We start from the raw sequence: 24106 nt of genomic DNA, 5'->3' as shown, positions 1-24106 counted from the left end.
TTGTTTTTCTGTGTCAGGCTATTTCACTCGGCATAATGTCTTCAAGTTTCATCCATGTTGTAACGTGTGTCAGGATATCCTTCTTTCTAAGCTGCATCATTTTCCATCGTATGTGTGTCCCACTCTTTGATAGGCTTTGATGCTATAAACCCAGATTCATCCAGATGTGTTGTCAGAGTCACCCTTGACTTCGCCATTTCTACCCCCACCTCCAACCAGTGCGACCCAGTCAAGGCCAAGGTATGGGGTGAAAGTCTTGAAAGTAAACTGCGTTGGGATATTGAGAAGGGTCTCTATGAGGCCCCATACGGTTTCTAGGTCATCAGTCACACCTGCCCACCCTTCCCCGGCATTCCAGGACGGGGGACCCATGACTCTGTGTTGTATTCCCACTTGAACAGACCAGATCTGTTCTTGCCATTGGTGTTTATGATTTTGGGGGTGGCTGCTCCCTCTGACACAGCCTCTGAGATGTGGGGTTGCAATTGCCATAAGGATCAGAAACTTCTGTCCTTACAGTTATGGGTAGATCAGTCCTTGGCTGCTGGCTGCCGGTGGGTCTGGGGGCCGGGAGGGGAATGAGCTGCTGAAGAAACCCTCCAATTCTGAATTTATTCAGAATTACCAGGGGCCTCTATTTGGAGGGTCACCTGCTGACTCTGGCTCCAGAGTGTTTAATTTTGCCAGCCCGTGTTTTAATCTCTCTCTCTTTCCCTTAATGAAACTTCAGCCACATGTTTGCTTCCTCTGTATGTGCTGCAAAGCATTTGCATTTTGCTGTTCTTGGGATAAAGCAAGAATCACTTTTGCTGTTGTATCAAATCTGATGCTAGAAAAGTCCTCTGGAAGCTACCATAACGCCTTATCCCTCTAGGTTTTCTATGCAGTGGGGAGTTTTGCTGAAACATTATTGTCTCTGCAGGAGAAGCAGAGTAAAGGTCCTGAAGGGAAATCTCAGTAATGTGTGTGCTGTGCTCTTTTTGCACAGGGCAAGCAGAGGTTCCCGACCCGAATGACCCTTTGGGACAACTGGATGGACACGACAGCCCTATTCCAACTCTAAAAGGTAAATTTTGAAGTGCTCTTTGAATGCAAGGGTTCGAAAGTGTTTTCATAGTACCATGTAGAGGGGCTCACAGTGCCATTCTACTCAAGGCCTGGCCGGATGAAATGGATGGTCAGGGTCCCCTGTGGCCCAGTGCTGCCCCATGGCTGGGTGTGAAGTCGAATCCAGCCTCTGTATCCCAACACTGAATCAAATCTCGGAGACAGAGTTTTGGGTGAAGTAGAAAAGAATACATTTATTGCTTTGCCAGGCAGAGGGGGTCACAGCAGGCTAATGCCCTCAAAACTGTGTGTCCCAACCTGGAGGGGTTAGTGAGGAGTTTTATATAATGGTTCAAAGAGGGCGTGATCAGCTTGTGGGCATTCTTCTGACTGGTTGGTGGTGAGGTAAGTGGGAGTCAGCATCATCAACCTTCTGGTTCTAACTGGTCTGGGGTCTACATGCTTGTGAGCAGCATACCTTTCACTTCTCCCACCAGGTGGGGGTTTCAGTTTCTGCAAAACAGCTCAAAGATATTGTTATGTGTATCCCTTGAGGGGGAACCAGGACCCTGCCCCAAGGCTGCACTATTGTTTCTTGACTGTTCCTCCCTTGTCTCCACATCCTCTCCCTTCCCTGATTAGCAACTGTTGGAACTGCCCATTGGAACTCAGGGAAGGGCATGGAGGCTGAATGAAGCCTATGTCCTGTAATCAAGAAATGGGGGGCACAGGCTTTTGTGCCCAGGAACCCCACAGGGTCCTGCTTAGTATCCGTGCAGTGGTCTGCCTCCCTCCACATCTGTGTCTCTTGACACAGTTGTGAGGGTGCTGAGGGCTGGTTGGAGCTAGTCAGAAGCCTGTGGGTGGGTGGGAGATAGAGGGCAGGGGTAGACAGATCGCCACTGGAGGGAGGAAGGGGCTTTGGGGATGTTTCGTGGGCCTGAGTGGAGCCTTAAGAGCCAGACTCCTGGCTTGACCACGAAGTCTCCTGAGGACAAGTGGCCGTCTTCTGGGCTTACTGTCGAGGTGTAATTGTCCAGACTAAGGGGCATCTCAGGGCGGGCAGGTGGCCCTCCTGCAAAGGATCACCAAAGACCATGTTCTTTGTCTTGTTGCTCCGGGCTTTCCCAGAGGTCACTGTAAGGGTTACTGTTCACTTGGCACTCTTTGTTGGCATCTTAGATTTGTAGAGTCGATAGACGCCATTTCCTGTGATGCAGCCCAGTCACTTGAAGAAGTGACGATTTTCCTTCTTTATCCGCTGTCACCATATTGCCTTAGCTTATTGCCTCAGTCAGCTTGAGCTGCCACAACAAAACACCACAGACTGGATGGCTTAATCAACAGGTATTTATTCCTCACAGTCCCGGAGGCTGGAAGTCTGAGATCAAGGTGCTGGCATGGCCAGGTCCTAGTGAGGGCACTCTTCCTGGTTTGTAGGCAGTGCAATCTTGCTGTGTCCTCACAGGGAGAGAGAGCGGGCTCTGGTTTCTTCCTGTCTTATAAAGATTCGGATCCCTTCCTGGGGGCCCCACCCTCATGACCTCATTTTAACCCTAATTACTTCCCAATGGCCTCTCCTTCAAATACTGTCACACACATGGGGTTAGGGCTTCAACATGTGAATATGGGGGGGACACAGTTCAGTGTATAACAATTAACGATTAAAACAACCACTTCATTTCTGTTTAATTTCTTTTTTTAAGCATTATTCGGAACCCAGAAATCCATATTAGTTTCTCAGCCCCTTGCACATTGAAGGTCCCTGTGTTCCCTCAGGAATGTGTTCACCTCCACGTGTCCAAGGCTGGGTCTCCTGGGGATTGAGCAGCAATGACTCAAGTCCACCAGTCTCAGCCGAGTTGACCAGATGTCCCTCTGTGTCCTGAAAGGGCCTCTTGGGGTCACACAGGGAGCTGCTCCCTTCTGGCCTCGGAACAGTCGTTTAAATCAACAGAAATAGAGTCACAGATGTAGAAAACAAATGTATGGTTACCAGGGGCGAAAGGGGGTGGGAGGGATAAATTGGGAGATTGGGATTGACATATACACACTACTATATATAAAATAGGTAACTAATAAGGACCCATTTTATAGCACAGGGAACTCTACTCAATACTCTGTAATGACCTACATGGGAATAGAATCTAAAAATGAGTGGATATATGTATATGTGTAACTGATTTACTTTGCTGTACACCTGAACTAACACGACACTGTAAATCAACTATACTCCAATTAAAAAAAAAAAGAGTGCGTGGATCTGCATGCTGTTCGTAGCACCTGGTGTCTGGAGGCTCCTTGACAGGGATTTTCCTCTTTAGTATGTTATGCAGTAAATACACAAGTTAGTTTCCTCAGTCGACCGCCTCCTACAGTCCTACTTTGGTCGCTGTGACCTTGCTTGTTAGGGGAGAGCCTCTACTGGGACAAGGATGTGTTCCCCAGGCAGACAAGACCTGGTCTCTGGAAGCTTGTGTACAATGCTGGGCCTCAGGGGAGGTTTCTTAGGAAGAAAGATACTTTTTGATGGTTAGATTCTGAAATCACTTCTCACAAGTGTGACTGAGCTCAAAATCGAGACATCCCACACAGATTTCCTGACTGCTCCGTACCAGGTACTGTGTGAGGCTGGGCACAACTGGTGATCAAAACAAGTGTGTCTCTGCCTCTCAGAGTTTACTGGACTGGGGAATTGGCATCGTAAGGGAAAACTGTTAAGTTATAAAACTAGGAGTTGTGAGGAGTAGTCTGAAGGAAGAAATGAGGGTGTGGTGAACTGGAAGGAAAGGAAAGGATGTCTTGGTTTAAGGAAAGGATGTTGTGCTGAGGTCTGAACATCTGACATTCGCTAAAAGAAGGTGGGGGGAGGGTGTGTCTGGGGCCAAGGCAGAAGCCTGTGAAAAGACCTTGAGGCCAAGAGGACTCGGTGTCCTGGGGCAGCTGGGAGAAGGTGGGGGCTTATGGGCTGGGGGAGCTGAGGTTGGAGAGGTTTTTGGGTCCAGTACCATGGCCATCAGCCATGTGTGGGTCTTTAAATTTAAGTCAATTAAAATTACATAAAATTGACTCCAGTTCCTTGGTCTTACTAGCTATATTTCAAGTGTTCAGGGGCCACCTGTGGCTAGAAGCCACCATGATATGGGCAGTACAGATCTAGAGCATTCCATTATCAAGGAAAGTTCTGTTGGGCAGCCCTAGGAGAGCGTGCACAGCTGTTTAGATGGCAGGAGAAAGCTCTATTTCATTGTAAGAGACGCCCTTCATTCTGGAAAGCCTGGGACGTGGTGTAACCTGATTTACTGTCTGTGAAGATCTCCCTGGCAGCTCTGGAGGATGATGGAGGGGAAGTAGAGGGGAATTAGGAGGAAGGTGTGGCTAAATAAGTGGACGAGCCACAGTAACAGCCTAAAATCCAACCTGCAGTCATTCCGTGGACGCTAATATTCCCTTGGGAAAACGTGCTCTGGGGCTGTGTTTAGATGTGCAGACCTCTCCCTCCAGGCAGAGCGGGCCCTCCTTGTGGGCATGGGCTGGGGTGTGCAGGGGCCGGGAAGGAGTGCTGCACTGGCCACTGCTGTTCTTCAAGCCGAGTGTTCACAGCTGCCCTAAAGAAGGCAGAAGCAGCCGCTGGACTCCTGGTCCACTTGGTTGGAAGATGCATTTGCTAATCGAGGTGCTGAATGACCATGGGCTGAACGGTCCTAGAAACTTTATTGCCAACTAGCCGTAAGCTCCAAACATCAATTAGTCAGCTTCAGTGGCTTGGGTGGGATTCCTTGACCTCCTTTTTGGTATTCGAGCAACTTCTCCAGCCTAGAACAGGATGCTTTCTAACGTCCTCTGCTTCGTTGGGATTGGGTTGCCTCTCGATTTCGTTAACCCACTTGTGATTGTGTTACAACTCTGTGCACATCAGTGTGTGTGCAGGGCTGAGGGGAGTTTCAGTTAGAGTTTGGAAGCTTCTCCAGGGCACAGAAATACCAATTGCAGAAGTTAACTTGTCAAGCGGGTGTGCATGTGTGTGTACACGTGTCTGTGAGCATGTGTGCACGCTTGTAAAAAGGCAATAAAAAAGGATGCAGAGGACCACAGCAAGCTGGGCCCCTTTTCTGTAGTGGCAGCACCGGGTAGTGAAGCATGGTGAGTGCAGCGGTCCGTGCTTGGCTTGGCCAGAAGACAGGCCTGGATTGAGTGGCGCTCCACCATCCTGTTGGGGTCCGGGCACTGCTCTCAGCCACATCTCACCCCCAGCCACTGGAGGGATGGAAGGGGTATAGCTCTCACCCAAAAAGCAGTGGCTGGATGCTGAGGCCGTTTGTCGTTATCACAGTTATGATTTTCAGTGTGTCCATCAGTTTCTAAGCATCGAGACCACAACAGCCCCTCAGGGACAGGAGCCTGGTGAATGGCCCCCCAGGGAGACCCAGGGGCCTCAGTTATTCCCTTGCAACACAATTCTCTAGTCCTGTCGTGCGATTTTACTTCCTTATGGGTTATGGCTCTTGCACAAACGAGGACTCAATCCACTCTTCCTTTCTGATCCTCCGACCTCCTCTCGCACCCTCAGTGACTGAAGGAACTGGCCTGGCAATGCCAAATTTATTATTCCGCGCATTTTTTTGTTTAAAGAGCTTCAGGGAGCATTACTACTTGGCCACATTTGGCTTAAATCATATATAAAAAAATAATAATAGCCGAATGGACTGTATGAGCCATTTCTTTAACCCAGTTACCATTTATGATGCCCACGCATCTGTAAAATTGCAGGCAGGTGGAAACGGCCAGCGGGCCAGTCTGTCACCAAGCAAAACAGGATCTGAGAATTAGTTACAAGCGTAAAAAGCATTTGAGTTCAAATGCACTGGGCCAAGATTGAGCACTTAACATATAATTGGTGGTTGGTATTCAGAGAGAGAGAGAGAGATCCCAGAGTCTAGAAGGAAAAAATGAATACAAAAGACACTGTGATTTACAGCTGAAACGTTTGCCTGAAATTTCTGTATTCCAAAGTACTGTCACTGTTAGGACTGAAGGCTTACGACTCCGGTTATAGCGATATTTAACAGGAGTTTTATATTCTTTGCTATATTAGACACACTATTTATTATTATATACTTACAAAAGTGTGCATTTGGCCTAGAAACCATTTGCTCTTTTGTTCCAAGGCTGTATTTTAAATGCATATGTAACACATCTCTGGTTTTGTAAAATCAGTACTTTGGAATGTGTGTGGGAAGTGGATCATTTCTGAGAGCCCGGACAGGTGGTACTCATCTTGTTCGTCCTGCAACCTCCAAAAATAGACTCGCTTGCTTGTGTCTCCTGTCTTAGGAGGAGGACTACTCATCATCCCCACTGAAACCAGAAGGGGAATTCCTGACTCTCCCCACTTGAGGATGTGTTGCAATGAGAGGTGATCTGTAGGGCATTCTAAATCACAGGGCCGGGGTCGATGCCTTACTCACCAGGCTGCCCCCTGCTATTTGTGACACGCTGTGCAGCAGTGCTGAACTAAAATTTCCTGGGACAGAGAAAAAAAAGCCATCAACAGAGTTCACCATGTTGGCATGAAGACGATGCCTGATGTCTGTTTACTGGGTGCCTGGTTCCCGATTCACATAGGACACAAGGATTGATTAGCATATATGTTGGGTGCATTTCTGTTTTATTCTGGAACTCTTGATGTGTGTGTGAATGTGTGTGTCAGTGTTTCCTGCAGTTTACTAGAGAGTGAGGGTCTCCAGGGCTGACGGGGGTAAACTTGAAAACAGCACCCTGCTTGCAGACACAGTTAGCGTTAAGTCTGTGGCTGGAAACTTGGCACCTCCCCTCTGGGTGTCCCCTGGCTGGTCATGGAAACCTGGGGCTCCCCCAGACAGTGAGCGGAGGGCCTAAAATGTTGCCCCACTTCCTCTGGACAGATGTAACATGGGTTTCCAGGCTCTGATCCCTGGCCACTCTCGAGGTGAAGGCTGCTCGTTGAGCTCCCCTGACCCTCCTGCCGGCTGTGAATTTGCAGAGCCCATTGGGCTGCCCGGGATCTGGACAAACTCAGCCATGTTGGGAGAAAGCCTCAACCTACAGATGAGAGATTTCGAAATGTACACAGTCATGTTGTCCGGGGCGGATTGGGTGGCACGGGAGCTCGTACACGTGCACGGGAGCCCACTCTGGGGAGGGCGGGGACACAGCCTGCTTCCAGGAGCATGAGGCCAGTCTCTGCCTCCAAGCCTTCCTCTCTGCTTCTTCTTCTCATGTCCTCCACTCACTCTCCCAGGGTAGCTGCTGGAGACCTGCACGTCAGCTGGGATGTAGTCACGGCAACTGGTGGCCATTGTCTGGCCGGACCATCCATTGTTGTCCCTACTGAAGGTGACAGAGAGGCAGTCATTCTTCTTCAGCCCACTGAGTTTGAACACCAAACTGCAGGGAGCTTGCTCATGTGTGCTTGTCTAACGTCTGTCTCAGGTGTGTGCGTCTCTGTGTGTGTGTGTGTGTGTGTGTGTGTGTGTTTCTCTCCCTATGACCCACCCCTGATATGCACCAAGTCCTATGTACTCCCAGCCACATGGTTTTTGTGTGTGCTTCTCTCTCTCTGAGCCTGCCGGTGCCTGCATCTGGTTTTCTGGGTCTGGGTCTGTCTTCCTATGCCTGAACCCTCCAAGTGTGTTTGTGTGTGTGTGTGTGTGAATGTATCTGTGTCCCTGTCCCTTTGAAAGGATGTGGGTGTCACCCTGTTTGTCAAATGGTCTCCTTCCTTCTCCCTCTCTTCTGCTTTTATTCCTCAATCCCTCGAGCCCCCTGCAGTATTTTCCAAGGGCTGTCATAACAAAGGACCACAAACTAGGTTCCTTAAGCAACAGAAATTTATTCTCACAGTTGTGGAGGCCAGAAGTCCAAAATGAAGGTGTTGGCAGGGTTAGCGCTTTCTGGAGGCTCTGAGGGAGGAACCGTCCATGTCTCTTAGCTTCTGGCACTGCCTGCAGTCCATGCAATTCCTGGGTTTGGGGCCGCATTACTCCAATCTCTGCCTCTGTTTTCACGTGATGATCTTCTCTGTGTCTGTATCCAAATGTCCCTCTTTAAAGGACACCAGCCTTTGGATTAGGGCCCACCCATATGTCCTCATCTCAGTTTGATTACATCTGCGATGACTCAATTTCCAGGTAAGGTCACATTCACAGGTTCCAGCACCACTATCTCACTGGGGGACACAGTTCAACCCACAGCACCCTGTTCTCCGCCAAACACTGTTACTTACTTTTCTCTGTCTCTCAGGTCCTTTAATTTCATTTCCCCCTGTTTTTCTCATTTTCTCTGATTTCCATCCTTTCTAGTCTCACAGCCTCCTCTGACCCTGTTGCTCCCCCTGGTAAGCTCCCCTCCTCCAACTCTTTCTGCTGCTGGTTCCGTGCAGACCGCTAGACAGCTCAGCGGGAAGGTCTGAGCCCCTGCCACTGCCCCCGACGGATTTATTGGCCTGTAAATACTTCCTTCTTGGAAGAGCAGCTTTGTCCTCTGCGCCGGCTCTCAGGGTCCCCTCATCACCTGCCCTTCTAGGCAGGTTGTTTTATTTCCCACCAATCAAAGCCCTGTGACCTCATGACCCTAGTACACATGGCTCTCCTTATCTCCTCCCAGGCTAGTCAGTGTGATCTGGTAAACAAGCAGATCCTCAAACACCTTAGTCATTTGACCAAGTTGGTGAATATGTGGACGGTCAGTTGGTGTAAAAAAAAAAAATCGTTAATCATTGATCTGACTGTGAGGTCAGGAGTGGTGTCCACTGGAAACAGGTTCTTTGTTACCCCTGCCTTTAGTATGTTTTCATGCTTGGACTAAGCTCCACTGTGTAGAGTTTAGGGGCAAGCAGAGAGCTGGCCTGGGCATCAGGGAGATGGAATGCATTAGCATCAGTTGTTGAAGTGACCCTGCTGTGAGGAAGGGGAACCTCCCTTGCATAATCAAAAGGGAAGACTTCTGTTCTCCTCTCTTAACGCTGTGGCGGGCTGACCGGATCCAAGGTAGCAGAATTTGCGGTCGCCTATGCCTAGCTCCTCCTGGCCTGTTCAGTTGCGTCTGGAGAGGTTTGGGGCAACTCTAAAGGAAGACTTTGTGAGCTAGAGGAGAACTTAGCAATGGCCAGTACAAATGCCATATTTCACACGGAAAGGAAATGAAGCTGAGAGGTGAAAAACTGGCTGGTAATTGAACACCAAGGGAGAAAGCAATATTGTGCTTAGTCTTCATAGAATTTTCTTTCTACTTTCATTTCGGCCTCCAGAGAATGAATGATGGTTGTAATGGTGGACCAAACTAACTTGGCCTACCTCAGACTTAAATTACATACAAGTGCTCAATAAAATATTCGTAAAAGATGTAAATGCTTAGATGAACTTGCAAGAGAGATGGAGAAATGCCCAGGAGCCAGGAATAGGAAGGAAACAAAATTGTGATAGCCCTGGACTGCCAAGGCAGGAACCACCCAGGTGGTTCCACTTTGTTTATAGCCATGGAGAACGGCACAGTTTTCCTGGGAAAAAGTTTAACTGAGACAAAGAGTTGGACTCTGCAGGTGTTGTGCAACTGTTATGACATGAGCTTTCCAATGGTGAGCTCTTCAGCAGTGTCACCTTGTGGCCACGGGGCAGATGGGGATGCATCCCTGGGCTTCAGAGTAGAACGAGCACCAATAAGACGAGGACACTTTGGCAAAAGATGGTGCAGGCAAAGGGTAGCTACAGACAAATCAATCTTCAGTGTTTTGACGCTGGAATAGCTTTCCCTAGAGAGGATACCCAGAAGTAGAAAATCCTGATTTTGAGATTACATGAAATAACTAAACATGCTAAAGTTACTGATTTCCCTGGAATTGGATGTATTACATTTCCTTCAATCAGGAGAAATAAGGGGTTGAGAAAAAAAATCAAGTTTGGTTTTAGAAAAATGAAGGAATTTACATTTTTTATGCCTTAATATAAGGCCTATGAAATATCACCCCTGCTGTAGAAACTATTCTGCTAGGCTTAGTTACATCAGAAGCCTTGGGTTTCAATATCATGCCAGAAGGCAACCCATGAGGCAGAGATCAGAGATGTTGTAGATTAGGCACCGTGGCTAAGTCCTAGGAGACCTAAGGAAACAGGGGGGAGTTTTCATTCATTAGCCCAGGAGGGTGAGAAGAGGGCTTGCCTGAAGCCTGGTTCGAGGTGGGAAACACAGAAGGCTTTCCCATGAGATATCAGACTTGGATCCACACATCAGGAAACCACATTTACATTTACCAGAATGTTGTGGGGGAACCCTGAGCCCAAGAATCAACGTGAACATTTGACACTGCCTGTTACAGGAACCCAGTCCTAAAGGGATGCCCACAGAAAAACCAGCCCTGCAGGGGAAAATTACAAAGTACACTCAGAGAGGCCCAGGATGAGTGATGAGCTAGTAAACAATGAAGCCAGAAGGATTAAAGATAAAGGAAGAAAAAGCAGTGGTGGGTTTGAAAAGGAACCAAAGAGACCTTCTAGAAATGAAAAATGTAGTAGACGAAATGAGAAAACTTGATGGACAGTAGACTGTGCTTAGCTAAAGATTCTAAAAGGACAGGAAATATAAAAGTAGGTGAATAGTTTGGAGGAATCACATAAAGAAATTCAGCATATATCAAGAAGGAGATTTCAAAGGAGACATAAAGGGGAAGGGAGAAACGATATTTCATGAGATACTGGTAGAGAATTTCACAGAATTGATGGAAGGCATGATGTTGGAAATGGCACGGAGGCCCGTTGAGGCTAAAATAAAACTAAATTCACAGCTAGTGACACTTCGAAACAGCAAAGACAAGGGGAAATATGAAAAGTAGCCGAAGAGGGGAAAGGTCAGATTACCCACAAAGGAACAGCAGAACTTGTAACAAAACCACAAAAGACAGAGGACAGTACTGTAATTGTCAGTCTAGAATTCTGTACCCAGCTAAGCTATTATTCAAGTGTGAAAGTAACAGGTAATTTTCGACCAAGAGTAAGAGTGTTTATAACCTCAGTCCTTTACCCAAAGAGCGGATGAGAATCAGGAAGAGCTCGGTTGAACCAGGAGGAAGGAGTGAGATGCAGGCAGACTTGGCAAGGAAAGAACTTGGTAACCAGGTTGGCAAATCTAAAGAAATACTGTTAGTAAAAATCATCAGTAATAATGACCCCGGGGGATGTACAAATGGAGTGTAACTAAACACTGGGAAGCAATGACTCAAAGCTCTGGTGTCTGGGGGGTGATGGTAGCTCACAGCATTTCAAGGTGCTTGTATTTGGTTGTATTGGGGAGACTTTGTCAAATTAGGTATGCCTATAAAAAGTAAAGCTAGCCACTTAAGCCTAACTTTCAAACAAGTAATGGGAGAATAAAGAAAAAAAATGAGTAGAAAATAGGAAGAGAGAATTAAGAAGCAAAATTAACACTTTAAAAATAAACCCATCAGTTAAGAAACTCATAAGGTTAACACATACAGACTTATAAATTAACATGTTAAATTATACGTTGTTTACAAGATTCATGTCTAGTATATAAACATAAAAATCATTAAAAAAATAAAAATACAGAGTAGGACTACATTAACCAAAAGTACTCTGAAATAGGTACATTGCCATCAAACTAAATGGTGTTTTAGACACAGAAGCCTTACATAGTGATGTAAAGACTAGACGATATAATAAACTGGGAGTTTATTGCACCCAGCAACATAGTTTCCAATGTATAAGCAAAACCTCAGAGAATTATTAATGGCTATTTGCCATATACAGTATCAAATTAACACATATCTCATTGAAGCTAATAGATAAGTATAAGTATTAAAAATTTGAGCAACAAATTGACAAGCTTAATCTATTGGGCATATATAAACACCTGCATTGAGCAATTAGGGAAAACACATTCTTACCAATCAAATGTGGGACATTTTAGGAATTGACTCTGCACTAGGCTGTAAAGCAAATCTCTCTTTTTTTTTTTGATGTTTCATTTTCTGTTTATTCCTTGAAATCGTGGTGTTTGTGCAAGCAAATCTCAGTGGTATCAAAGAATTATCATCACACAGACTATGTTTTGTGACAACAGTGCAATTAAAGCACACCTTTAATAACTCAACCAAGAAAAATTATAAATTACAAGATAACTGGGGTCTGACCAACCACATGGAGATTAAATAAAATAATTTATTTGGTGGCTAAATAAGAACTTGAAAAATTCATATTTAATGCATACATTAGAAAAGGAAAAAGATAGAAAATTTATTAGGAGAAGTTAGGAGTATAAAGATTTGAATAGACAGCTACAGAAGCAGAGCCTCAAGGACTGGTAAACCTTCCTAAAGACTCTTGAGCTCATGAGGAATCCTTAAGATACAACCTAAAACAACAGCACTGTTTCATGTCCAAAATATTGGCAAACATTTGAAAGCCCCCAAACACCAAATGCTGGCAAAGTTGTAGGAGAAATACTTTAACTCAGGCACTTTTGAGACCTACATCAATGAAAGATTTCAAGGCCCTATGACTTATCACTAATGCATCCAGGTGGATACATGTACAAGTTGAGGTGTATAAAGATGGTCATTAAACACTGTTTGTATTAGCAAAAATGTGGAAACGATTTACTGCTCCAGAATTGGGAAATGGATAAAGAAATTGTGGTTTGTTTGTACAGTAGAATATTATACAGTAATTAAAATAAATGAACTACATCAACATAGGTAAATCCCAAGCTGACTCTGAGTGGAAAAAAGCAACTAGCAAAGATGATCTTTCAGAGAAAATTCTAAAAATATAAAATAATACAAATATGAATTGGAATAGTGTAGTTCTCTGGAGAGGAAAGGACAAATAGGGAAGGGTGTGCTTTAGTTACATTCCAGAATGTCTTATTTTTTAAGTGTTGTAAGTCAAATATGGTAAAATATTTGCGTAAAATCTTGATGTTGTGTACATGGGTACTACTATGTTAATATCTGTATTTTTCTCTGCAATATTTCAGTATTAAAAATTGTTAGCTCAGGGCTTCCCTGGTGGCACAGTGGTTGAGAGTCCGCCTGCCATTGCAGGGGATGCAGGTTTATGCCCCGGTCTGGGAAGATCCCACATGCCGTGGAGCGGCTGGGCCCGTGAGCCATGGCCGCTGAGCCTGTGCGTCCGGAGCCTGTGCTCCTCTCCAAATTGTTAACTCAAAAATAATTAATATTGAAGAGAAGGCAAGAGGAGATAGGAGCAGTATGAACTTTGGAAGCAAAAAGGCTATATTATTGTTATTTGAAGAAAATCTACATAGAAAATCTAAGACAACTCAGAAACTCTTATAACTAAGGTAGTTCAGTAAAGTGGCAAGATAAAAGAAAAATATACATAAGGGACAGAATAATGGCCTCCCAAAGATGTCCACGTCCTAAGTCCTGGAACTCAGAGCATGTCACCTTTCACGGAACAGGGACTTGGCAGGTGGGACTAAGGTCAGGATTTTGAGATGGGAAATGATCCTGGATGATCCAGGTGGGCCAATGTAATTACAGAGGTCCTTATAAGAGAGGGACAGGAGGGTCAGTCACTCAACAGAGATGTGATGATGGAAACAGAAGTTGGAGTGATACAAGGAAGGCACCATGGGCCAGGGCATGCAGGTGGCCTCCAGAAGCCAGGAAAGACAAGGAGAAAGACTCTCCCAGAGCCTCCAGAAGGAATACAGCCCTGCTGACACATTGATTTTCGGACCTCCGACCTGCAGAACTGTATGTTAGTAAATTTGTGTTGTCTCATGCTGTTTGTGCTAACATGTTACAGCAACAACAGGAAATTAGTACGACACGTAGAAATATAATAGTTTTCCTATAATAAATGCAGTTCTCTCTCCATCATCCTATCCCAGTTTTTAAATGGAACTTATCAGAATGGAAGAGAAATAGCCGTGGAATTGAGAAACTCGCCCCTCCGTCAAAGTAACGTTTGTTATTCTTGATGTCAAAATGTATTTCAGTCATCATAATTTAACGCATGTGACTTTGACATAGCAACAGGCCAAGATCAGTGGGGTGGGGGGCAAGGTTAGAAATGAATAGAGGCAGCTGGGAATACCCTCTGTGGAGGTGACTTTCTGGCAGAGAATTGACTTATGAGAAATAGAAAAGATCAGAGGACTAGGGGTTCTTGGCTGACTGCACCATGAGGGATCAGTTGGGTGTGTTTTAGGAAGAACAAGGGACCCCCCCTCCCTTCCAGTGGGGGAGAATGGGGAAAGGGAAAGAATATTCCAGAAGCCTTGATACCATGGGTATAAATTAGCTTTTCTTCATTATCTGTCTTTCTGATTTCTTCCTGAAGGCTCACTTTTACTCACCTGCCTAGGGAGGGAGCTATGAATGTATGAAGTTACCATGTTATCAACCCATAGTTTTGGTCTCTCTGAGCTTCCTGCAGAGCATGAAGGAGGCTGATTCAAGACCTAAGTCAGGACATGGGTGCCGTCTGCGGACATCCTGCCCTTTTGTCCATTCCCAGCTGGACAGGCCTCCTATATGCCATTGCACTCAGAACCTCCCCAGGTATTCTTTCCAGTCCTACCGTGCCCTCCAGCGATGCTTCTCAGTGTTGTTTCAGGTCTGCTCTAAGTTCATTCTTGGATGGGTTTCGTTCACTGGAATTGTTGCTTTTCTTTCTCCTCAGCGCTTCAGAGCAGGGACTCTTAGCTCGGGCTGCACACTTAAGAGTTTTGACAAATTGCGCAGCTGGATGTATATTTTAAGCTTCCAGGTGACCCCAATGTGAAGACACTGTTGAACCCCACTAGTTTAGACGGTGTAGGATCGAGAAGAGTTGGCAAGAACTCCCCATGTGGACTAGATCACTTCACTAGATTCTCCTTTGTTTTTTGTAGACTGAGGAAGGTGTGGCTTCAGGAGTGAGTGTTCATCTGGTTGAGAGTGAAGGGAATCTGGATAAATTGGGGAGGAAATCAGTGGAAGGCTTACCCCGGGATCTGAGCAAAACTGAGGGTGGTTGCCAGCACTCTGGGAAGGATGCTTTCAAGAGAGTGGTCCCCCTCCCCTTTGCCTGACACCTCCACCTCCCCTCTACCTGCTTGTCCGTGATTTGTTCACCTGGTCTTACCTTGCCCATCCCTCCTCAGCAGGCATTTCCTGACCCCAAGACTACACTTGTAATGCTGTGCAACCATCACTGCTCTCTAGTTTCAGACATTTTCATTACCCCAAAGTGAGACCCCGTACCCATTAAGAGTCACTCCCTTATTTCCCTTCCCCCAGCCTCTGGCAACCACTAATCTGTTTTCTGTCTCTGGATTTACCTATTCTGTACATTTCACGTAAACAGAAATAGCCAAGAGTGCTTTAAAATTTAAGTCAACTGTGTAAGGTGCTTGATTCCAGCACCTGTGGATTTCTTTAGTCCTTGTTAGCTAGTGTTGATAACGCATCGGAAAGGGAAATACCAGCACCATCTCTGGATTAAGCCTAATAGATGGTTTCACAGCGCCCTACCCGGTGGGACAAGGTTAACATCAGGGCTGTCTGTGCCCACATGGCGCGCAGACCAGGCACGAGCCCATCTGCCCTATTCTGCATTTCTCAGAAAGGAGCCTTCCTGAGAGACACGGAAAGACTAAGTCTAAACCGCTGTCAATTTGTCAGTCAGGGGTGTAGGAGAAGCTGTTGGTGGGAACAGTGAAGAAGAACTCCACGTTTCCGTACCCATTCGATGTAAAAAAGATATTCTTGAAAAGAAGTAGACACTAAGGGTCTATATTTAGAGTAACTGGACAGTCCTGGACTCTCCCCAGGTTTCCTTCTAAGTTGTACAAAAGGAGCTGTCTCCTTAACTTTCTCCTGTGCTTCCCTCCCCTTCTTCCCTTTCTTCCCTTTCTAGACAAATGTTGTTTCCATGTTGAAGAAGATCCTTCTATATCTTTCAAGATTTTTAGCCAATCGATGGCGACGTCCCAAGTTGATGTATGCAAATGGAGGAAGGCGGTAGCAGGACTACTCTCAAGCCAGTCCCCCAAATGGATGAGATAAGAGCCAGCAGCGACCACCCTGTCTCGGCCCTCAGAACCCCTGGGCCTGCTCCTTTTAGGTTTTTGCTAGTCAGCTTGGAGACACAGATCCTTACCCTCTGCCTTTACATGAAGCCATTACCTGTGTCTCCCAGGAAGCCATGGTTTGTCAAAGGCCTTTGGAAAAACTGTCATCAGGGTAGAGATGAGAATTATAATTAAACTTAGGCCAGGAAGAAGAGATCATGGTGATGTAATCTGTCATTTGCTATTTTAAATTATAATTTGATGACTATTTTATATGCCCTACTGTGCATTTTAGTGTTACGAGACCTTAATGAAGCATTTGAATCTTAAGCAACTTGTAAGTGCTTGGGCTCTGGCCAGAACATAGTGAAACAATGTGTTCGCTGTAATCTGGGCAACCCGGATTATACCAAGTAACTGCTTCAGAATGTCAAATCAGGTCTCATTTTGTTTTCAAAGATGCCGGGTCTAGTGCAGGAGCGTCAGGAATGCAGGTCTCTCCAAGTTGAGCTTGTGCTGTTAATGAACAGCCCTGACATCCAAGATATCACCCTGCTTGATTCAGCCTCTTTTCAAGGTGTTTGTCATCGACATTTTAGTTACCTCCCAGCTTTGTGTCATCAGTAAGGTTTCTCTTCCTCAACTTGAGTGCACTGAGAAAGGGGTTGGCTAGCAGAGAATCAAGGTAGAACCTAATGATGTTGTTAATAATATTCATAAATAGTAATCAGTACTACTTAGTGACACCTCTCTAGATCGGTATCTATCCACTCTCCCCTGTGAAGGAAAACTGTCCCTTCATCTTGAAATTCACAACCTCCCACCTCCTCAGCTATCTCCTATCACCCAACATCTGAGCCATCACTCATCCTGTGAAACTTATCCCCAGGGTCCACTAGAAATCCTATAATTTTTCATCCAATTAAATCAGTAATACAGATATGTGCCATCTTTCAATGTTTCATTCACTTCATTAAAACAGAAAAAAAGAATAGGGACCAACCAGAAATCAAGCCAAAAGATTTAGAACTTGAATAGGCTTTATAGGCTTTTTTGATTGCTCTATTATCTTGGTTTTGTCTGTAGTAAGTTCATCTCCTGATGATTGATTGTCTTGTCTGTCTAGCCTTAGTGGGTTTTTTTAGTGTTGGAATTTTAGTGTGCATGTTTACCTTGACAGAGGGTATCCCCCAGCCCCTGACCTCCTACACCACACACACACACACACACACACACACACACCCCTACCCCTCCCCACCGCTGTCTGCCTTACTTCCTCTTGTTCCCAGTGGCCTTTGTCACCAGCTGAGAAGCTCTTGCCTGTGGTTGAACTGGAACCCCACGTTCCTGGGCAGTGTTTCCAGCCCCACTAGCTCTGTATTTCAGGTACTTTTACGCCCTGTTTTCCTTCCTGTGCGCGAGCCCTGGACGGCTTCTTCCTGCTCCTGCCCTGGGTGCAGTGGGCAGCAACACTCAACCTTGTTATTTTTGTTCTGTTCAGACCAATGATTAGCTTGTTTTTGAGGCTATCTCTGTTTTGTCACATGCTTTCTTTTCCTACTTTCCTTATTGTGGCTTGTGCTTGATGGTGTGGTAGAGGGAGGATGGACTCTCTGAATATGAATTTGCATCATAAATTTAGTGAGATTAGATTTAGTGCTTTCAAAAAGAAGTAAAGTTGATTCTCATTACTTGCAGATTCCATATTTGCAAGTTTGCTTATTACCTAAAATGTATTTTTAACCGCCAAATCAGTTCTCACAGTACTTTCATGGTCATTCATAGACATGCCCAGAGCAGTGAAAAGTTTGAATTGCCCAGTGCACACATGCACACATTCCCAGCTGAGCCTGAACAAAATGACACTCTGCCTAATGTCCCAACTCGTACTGTAAACAAATGTCCTTTTCGTGATCTGTTTAGTCCCATGTTTTTTGCATTTTTGTACTTTTTGTTGGTAATTTGCCATTTAAAATGCCCCCAATAATGGTGCTGAAGTGCTGTCTGGTGTCCTAAGCACAAGATGTGCCTTATGGAGAAAGCATGTGTGTTAGATAAGCTTCTTTCAGACACAAGTTATTGGTCTGTTGGTCGTGAGATCAATGTTAATGAATCAACAATACTTACTAAATAAGGTGTCTTTAAACAGAGCACAGTAAAACAAGGTTCTTTATTGATTGGTTGATTAGAATGCTGTGACCAGAGGCTCACAGGAACCTAACCCTGTGTTTCCCCAGGAGCAGTGAGTCCGTATTCTCTCATTCAGTGTTTGAGGCAACATTCTAGAACAAAATTACCCCAAAGAACGAGAATGGGCTATACCTATGTGAGAGAATGGGCTATACCTATACCAAAACCTTCCCCAAGCAGTTCCAAGAAGGAGCCCCAGGCAGCCTTCTCTCCCAGCCCTCACGGACGTTTGCTCCTCTCTGACTGTTCTCCTTTGCAGGGTACTTTCTGAATTTTCTGGAGCCGGTTAACAATATCACCATAGTCCAAGGCCAGACAGCGATTCTGCACTGCAAGGTGGCCGGAAACCCGCCGCCCAGCGTGCGGTGGCTGAAGAACGACGCCCCGGTTGTGCAGGAGCCCCGGCGCATCATCATCCGCAAGACGGAATACGGTTCTCGGCTGCGGATCCAGGACCTGGACACAACGGACACCGGCTACTACCAGTGCGTGGCCACCAATGGGGTGAAGACCATCACCGCCACTGGCGTCCTGTTCGTGCGGCTCGGTGAGTGGGGACAGTCCCCGGTGTGTTGCTTATCAGATAGGAATGTCCCCAGCCACCGAGCAGCAGATTAATTTGCGGTTTGAAGCTGAACACACACAAGTCAGCAGAGAGGAAATCAATAAAACCCTTCCCTGAGGTCTTTCCCATTGTGCACGAGATCCTGGCTTAACCTGTTACCCATTTACTAGTAATAAAAGAAAATAGACGCAGATGGAGAGGTCTGTAAACCTGGAGTGCAGAACATAATCTCAGGCAGGCTATGTGTCAGGAGGTCACCCCACGGGGAGGCTGGCCACGCACACTTCAAGCCCAGGCAATCCAGACAGGCACCCACCCACCCACCCACCCACAGAAACCCAGCCCGGCCCAGAGGATGGGCAGGGAGCAGAGCGTGAGGACAATTTTGTACTCTTGTGCTTGTCACAAGTGGCATGAAGCAATTAAATGGCAGGTAGGAATATGTCCCTTTCATCCCAGTTCTGTGGAGGTCCCTGCAATGCCCCAGCCATTCTGTCACCAGTAAGACAGATCTTGTGAAACAAGTTTAGATGAGAAGAGAGAAAAGACAGCAAAAACTCCCAAAATATCTCCTGACATTTCTGCATCAACACAGAGCACCCCTTCCATCCTTGGTGGTTTCCCCCATCCTTGGCGTATAATATTGGGCAGGGGCAGAGCTGGAGGCCGAAGACAGCTCACCACAAATGAGCACCCTGAGCTGCGGTTGCCTTTACCACGGGCTGGATTGGAAAAAAAAATTATTCCAAATCATGAAGTATTAATAACTTGTCTTTTTTCTTTTCCTTTAGGTCCAACACACAGCCCAAATCATAACTTTCAGTAAGTATTTGCTTTCCTCAAACCATTTTCTCATTCTTTGTGGGCTTCCGTTATATAAGAACCCCGGCTTTAAATCGGGCAAACACATGTTTCTGCTGAATTTGCTAGAAGTTGGCTGGACTTCACACAAGGATGGCAATGTGCTTGCTTTTGGATGGAAAACTGTTATATTTTCCATGTTGAGTGTTAGGGAAAAAGTCATAAAAGCAGGCATAGTTAGTTGTTATCAGAGATCGTGACCTTGCAGGGCAACTGGAGGCAGTATAAGTGTACAGACCAGGTTGCCGGGGCTGCCAGGACCCTGGTGTCCTGGACACATTTAAAACAGAGAGGCAGTTACCCTGAAGTCCCAGCGCCACCTTAACTGCATCGCCAGCTGCAGTCTACAAAATGTGTGCTCGTCAAGCCTCGGGGAACCTCCACCATAGGCGGGGTCTCAGACGCACTTCAGAGCTGAGGAGACTGAGGCTCAGAGCCTGGCTCAGGGGTCTTCACCCACCTGCGGGCAGGTTCTGGCTGTGAACTCAGGCCTCTTGTTTCCCGGTGTAGCATCTTTTCTCCTCCGGACCTCACACATCCATGAGAATCACTCTATTCAACGCCTGTGTTCGAGGTTAGCCATGGCTGTTGGATTCCTCATTTACTCTTCAGGCACATCAGAAAGCCTTTGCTTCACGTCTGAGAGTTCTGAGCAGTGGTGCAGACGCTGTGCTGGTCAGCCAAGCAGTGTTTGCTTCTCTGTGTCCCCCTGCTGCCTCATAAACCCTGGCCATTGGGGTGCGGTGGGTGGGCAGGGGCCCCTCTTAGCTTACATCAGGTGCCACTTGCAGAAGGCAGATTTTTGAGAACTTTCTGTGCTGAGCCATAGTGTCCAAGCATTTCTCCTTAATAATCATTCATGCATAGAGTGAGAAAAGAAGAAATTGTATCCAGGGCACATCTGTGAGGCTTTCGAAAAGGTATAAGTTATTCAAAAGTTGAATTCTTATTTTCGTTTATATCTTATGTTGTCTATTTATGTATAATTTAAGTAAATATTATATAATATAAACATATATAATATATTGCAAAATATATACATAAATAATTTACATATAATTATAATTTATTAAATATATAAATATCAAATATACTTATATTTAATTTTATATACAATTAAAATTTTTTTCTATGTTTTTTAAAAATTTATTTTATCGAAGTATAATTGATTTACAATGTTGTGTTAGCTTACATTTTACTGTGCTAGCCTATCTTTCCATCCGTTTCCATTCATCAGTTGTCTTCTTTCTTTTATTCATTTCATAATAATTTGCAGATATTTGTACACTTATCCTGAAATATTTTGGATATCATTATGGATTATGATATCATTTAGAAATATTATGGAAATCATTAACAAGAGTTCAACATCTGTGTACTTACTTACTATTCTTGTTTCTTCTTTTTGAGTTAAAACTTACATACAGGGCTTCCCTGGTGGCGCAGTGGTTGAGAGTCCACCTGCCGATGCAGGGGACATGAGTTCGTTCCCCGATCCGGGAAGATCCCACATGCCGCAGAGCGGCTGGGCCCATGAGCCATGGCCACTGGGCCTGCGCGTCCGGAGCCTGTGCTCCGCAACGGGAGAGGCCACAACAGTGAGAGGCCCGCGTACTGCCAAAAAAAAAAAAAAAAAACCTGATACAATGAAATGCACAGATCTTAAGTATTCTATTAATAAGGTCCAAACAATGCAAAAACCTCTGCAATCTAAACCGTTATCCAGGCACAGAACATTCCTATCACTCTAGAAAGTTCCATCATGCAACTTCCTGGTCACTACCCCTCCTCCCCAGGCAACAACTGTTCTGATTTTTTTCTACCATGAGCTAGCTTTACGTGTTTTAGAACTTCATGGAAATGAAGTCCTACAGTACATAGCCACCTGAGCCTGGTTTCCTTCACTTGACATGGTTCTCTCGAGAGTCATCCATGCTGTACATGTTTCACTAGTCTGCTGCTATTCATTGCCGAATAGTGTGCCCTTGTGTGACTGGATCAGTTAGTTTTTCCTTGATAGACACCTGAGCAGGTTGCATCTTTTGACATTGATGAATAAGCTGCTATGGATAGTCTCATACAAGTTTTTTGTGGACATGTATTTTCATTTCTGCTAGGTAAATACCTAGGGTCAAAGTTCTGGCTTATAGGGTATGTGTGTGCTGAGTTTTGTAAGAAATACCAGACCTTTTCCTAAGGTGATTGTACCACTCTGTACTCCCACCAGCAGGTAGGAAAGTATGGTCACTGCATTGTTTGCCAGCATTTGATCTGGTTGGTCTTTCTAAGTTGAGCCATTCTGATGTGTATGTAGTGGTTCAAGTGATCTATATGTCATTCTGACTTCTTAAAAAAGTAGTTTTTATTAGTCATTTTAAATTTTCATACAAAAGCATTTAAGACAGTAAAGTTTCCTCTGAATACCATTTTGGCTACATCTTTTTCCCCTCCAGGCAACATAAGCTTTTGTTTTTTGTTATTTTCTGATTTTTGTTGTATTATTATCAGTGAATTTGGGATGTATTTTACAGTTGGTAGTTGGTTGAGATTTTCTTTGTGGCCAATTTGATATGGTAAATTTTTGTGACTATTTCCTGTTGTTTCAAAAAATAAATGTGCTCTGATGGTAGCCAGTACACAATATTTCTATTCATGTATTAAATCACATATGTTAAGTGTGTTATTAAAAGTGTCTATATTTTTTGTTCACATTGGTTACAGATATCTGAAAATATATGAAAGTTGTCTATACTCATTTCGGATTTGCCAATTTCTATCAGTTTTCTATTTTTTTTAATTTTGAGTTTATGTTCTTAAATACCTCCAGGTTTGAGACTATATAGCTTTTGTTTTGTCTTGTTTTTAAGTTTCTTTTGAGGCTTTTTGCCTTGAATTCGATTTTGCCTAGCAATAATATTGCTCCACCTACTTTCTTTTTATTTGCACTTGCTAGAAAGCTGTTTTACTATTCCTATCCCACTTTTTGCCCTCGACCTTTTTGTGTTCTGTTTTATGTAGGTCTCTTGTAAATAGCATATAAGTGCAGTTTTTTTAGGGGTGGGTGAGGAGGGATCTGGAAGTCCAGGTTAATACATGTAGGTTAAGTTCATTTTAACAAATATACAATACTCCATTCTGTGAGTCAGTCTCACTTTAATTGTCCATGTGTTTACTCAGTGAAGGTTAGTTGTTTTCACTGATGCAGACCATCTTATGTAAACATCTTTCCATGTCTACTTGTCCCAGTGGGCAAGAGTCCTCCAGCAATAGAAGTCTGGGAGTGGAATTGCAGGTATTCACTTCCCACCTCTACCATGTATGGTCAGATTGCCTTCCAAAGTGATAAAGGACTTCATAGTCCCACCAGCAAAGCATGAGTTCTTATTTCCCCATGTTTTCCAGCCCGTGGTATTATCAGAACTCAAAATTTTGCCAATATCTTGGGTGTCAATTGTAAGTTATAGTAATTTTACATTAGATTTCACCAGTACACAGTGAAGTTGAACATATTTGTATTGGTTTAATAACCATTGGATTGCCAGTTCAAGTACAGTCCATTCTTATTTATAGACTCAATACTTGCAAATTTTCTTACTCAGTACAACTTCTTTGTAACCCCCAAATCAGTACTCAGGATGTTTCCATGGTCACTCATGGATATGCACCAACAGTGAAAAATTTGAGTTGCCCAGTGCATGCGTTCCCAGCTGAGGTCTGCCATCTTGTTTCACCTCTCCTGCTGTGCACATGTCCTTTTCTGGGTCTGTTTACATTTTGTGCTTTTTGTTGGTGATTTTGCTGTTTAGAATGGCCCCAAGCACAGTGCTGAAGTGCAGTCTTATGTTCCTAAGCACCAGAAGGCTGTGATGTGCCTTGTGGAGGAAATATGTTAGATAAGCTTCATTCAAGCATGGGTTACAGTGCTGTTGGCCCCAAGCTTAGTATTAATGAATCACCAACCACATTAAATAACACATCTTTAAACAGAAACACACATAAAACAAGGTTATGTATTGATTGGTTGATGAAAATGTTATGACCACAGACTTGCAGAAAAGTATCTATTTGCCTTAGGAACAATGGCTCAGTATTTGCTAATTCAGTGTTTGTGGCAACTTTATAGAAAATGACTGTCACAGATAACCAGAGCCGACTGTATTTTGTCCATTTTTCATTAGGATGTTTGTCTTTTTCATATTGATTTGCAAGAGTTTTTTTTTTTGCAGGAGTTTTAAAATATATTCTAGATATAATTTTTACACAGTTTCTACTCCATCTAGAATTGATTTTTATGCTGGTAGCAGCTAGGGTTCTACTGTAATACTTTCCTATCTCAATGGCCTAGTGCCTTGGCATCATCTAATGAAT

General features: G+C 44.6%; 1 protein-coding gene across 1 annotated transcript in view; it reads left to right on the top strand.

The window, feature by feature from the left end:
- Positions 1 to 24106, top strand: part of ROR2 (receptor tyrosine kinase like orphan receptor 2) — a 218152-nt gene that overhangs the window by 169351 nt on the left and 24695 nt on the right. The window contains exons 2-4 of the mRNA XM_060013540.1: positions 989 to 1066; positions 18572 to 18859; positions 19669 to 19699. Of these exons, the coding sequence (XP_059869523.1) occupies positions 989 to 1066; positions 18572 to 18859; positions 19669 to 19699 (397 nt within the window). The remainder of the gene's footprint in view (positions 1 to 988; positions 1067 to 18571; positions 18860 to 19668; positions 19700 to 24106) is intronic.

The sequence above is a fragment of the Delphinus delphis genome, chromosome 6, assembly GCF_949987515.2.
Source record: "Delphinus delphis chromosome 6, mDelDel1.2, whole genome shotgun sequence".
Taxonomy (NCBI): Eukaryota; Metazoa; Chordata; class Mammalia; order Artiodactyla; family Delphinidae; genus Delphinus; species Delphinus delphis.
Note: the sequence above shows the minus strand (reverse complement) of the source record. Positions and strands in the feature narration are given on the sequence as shown.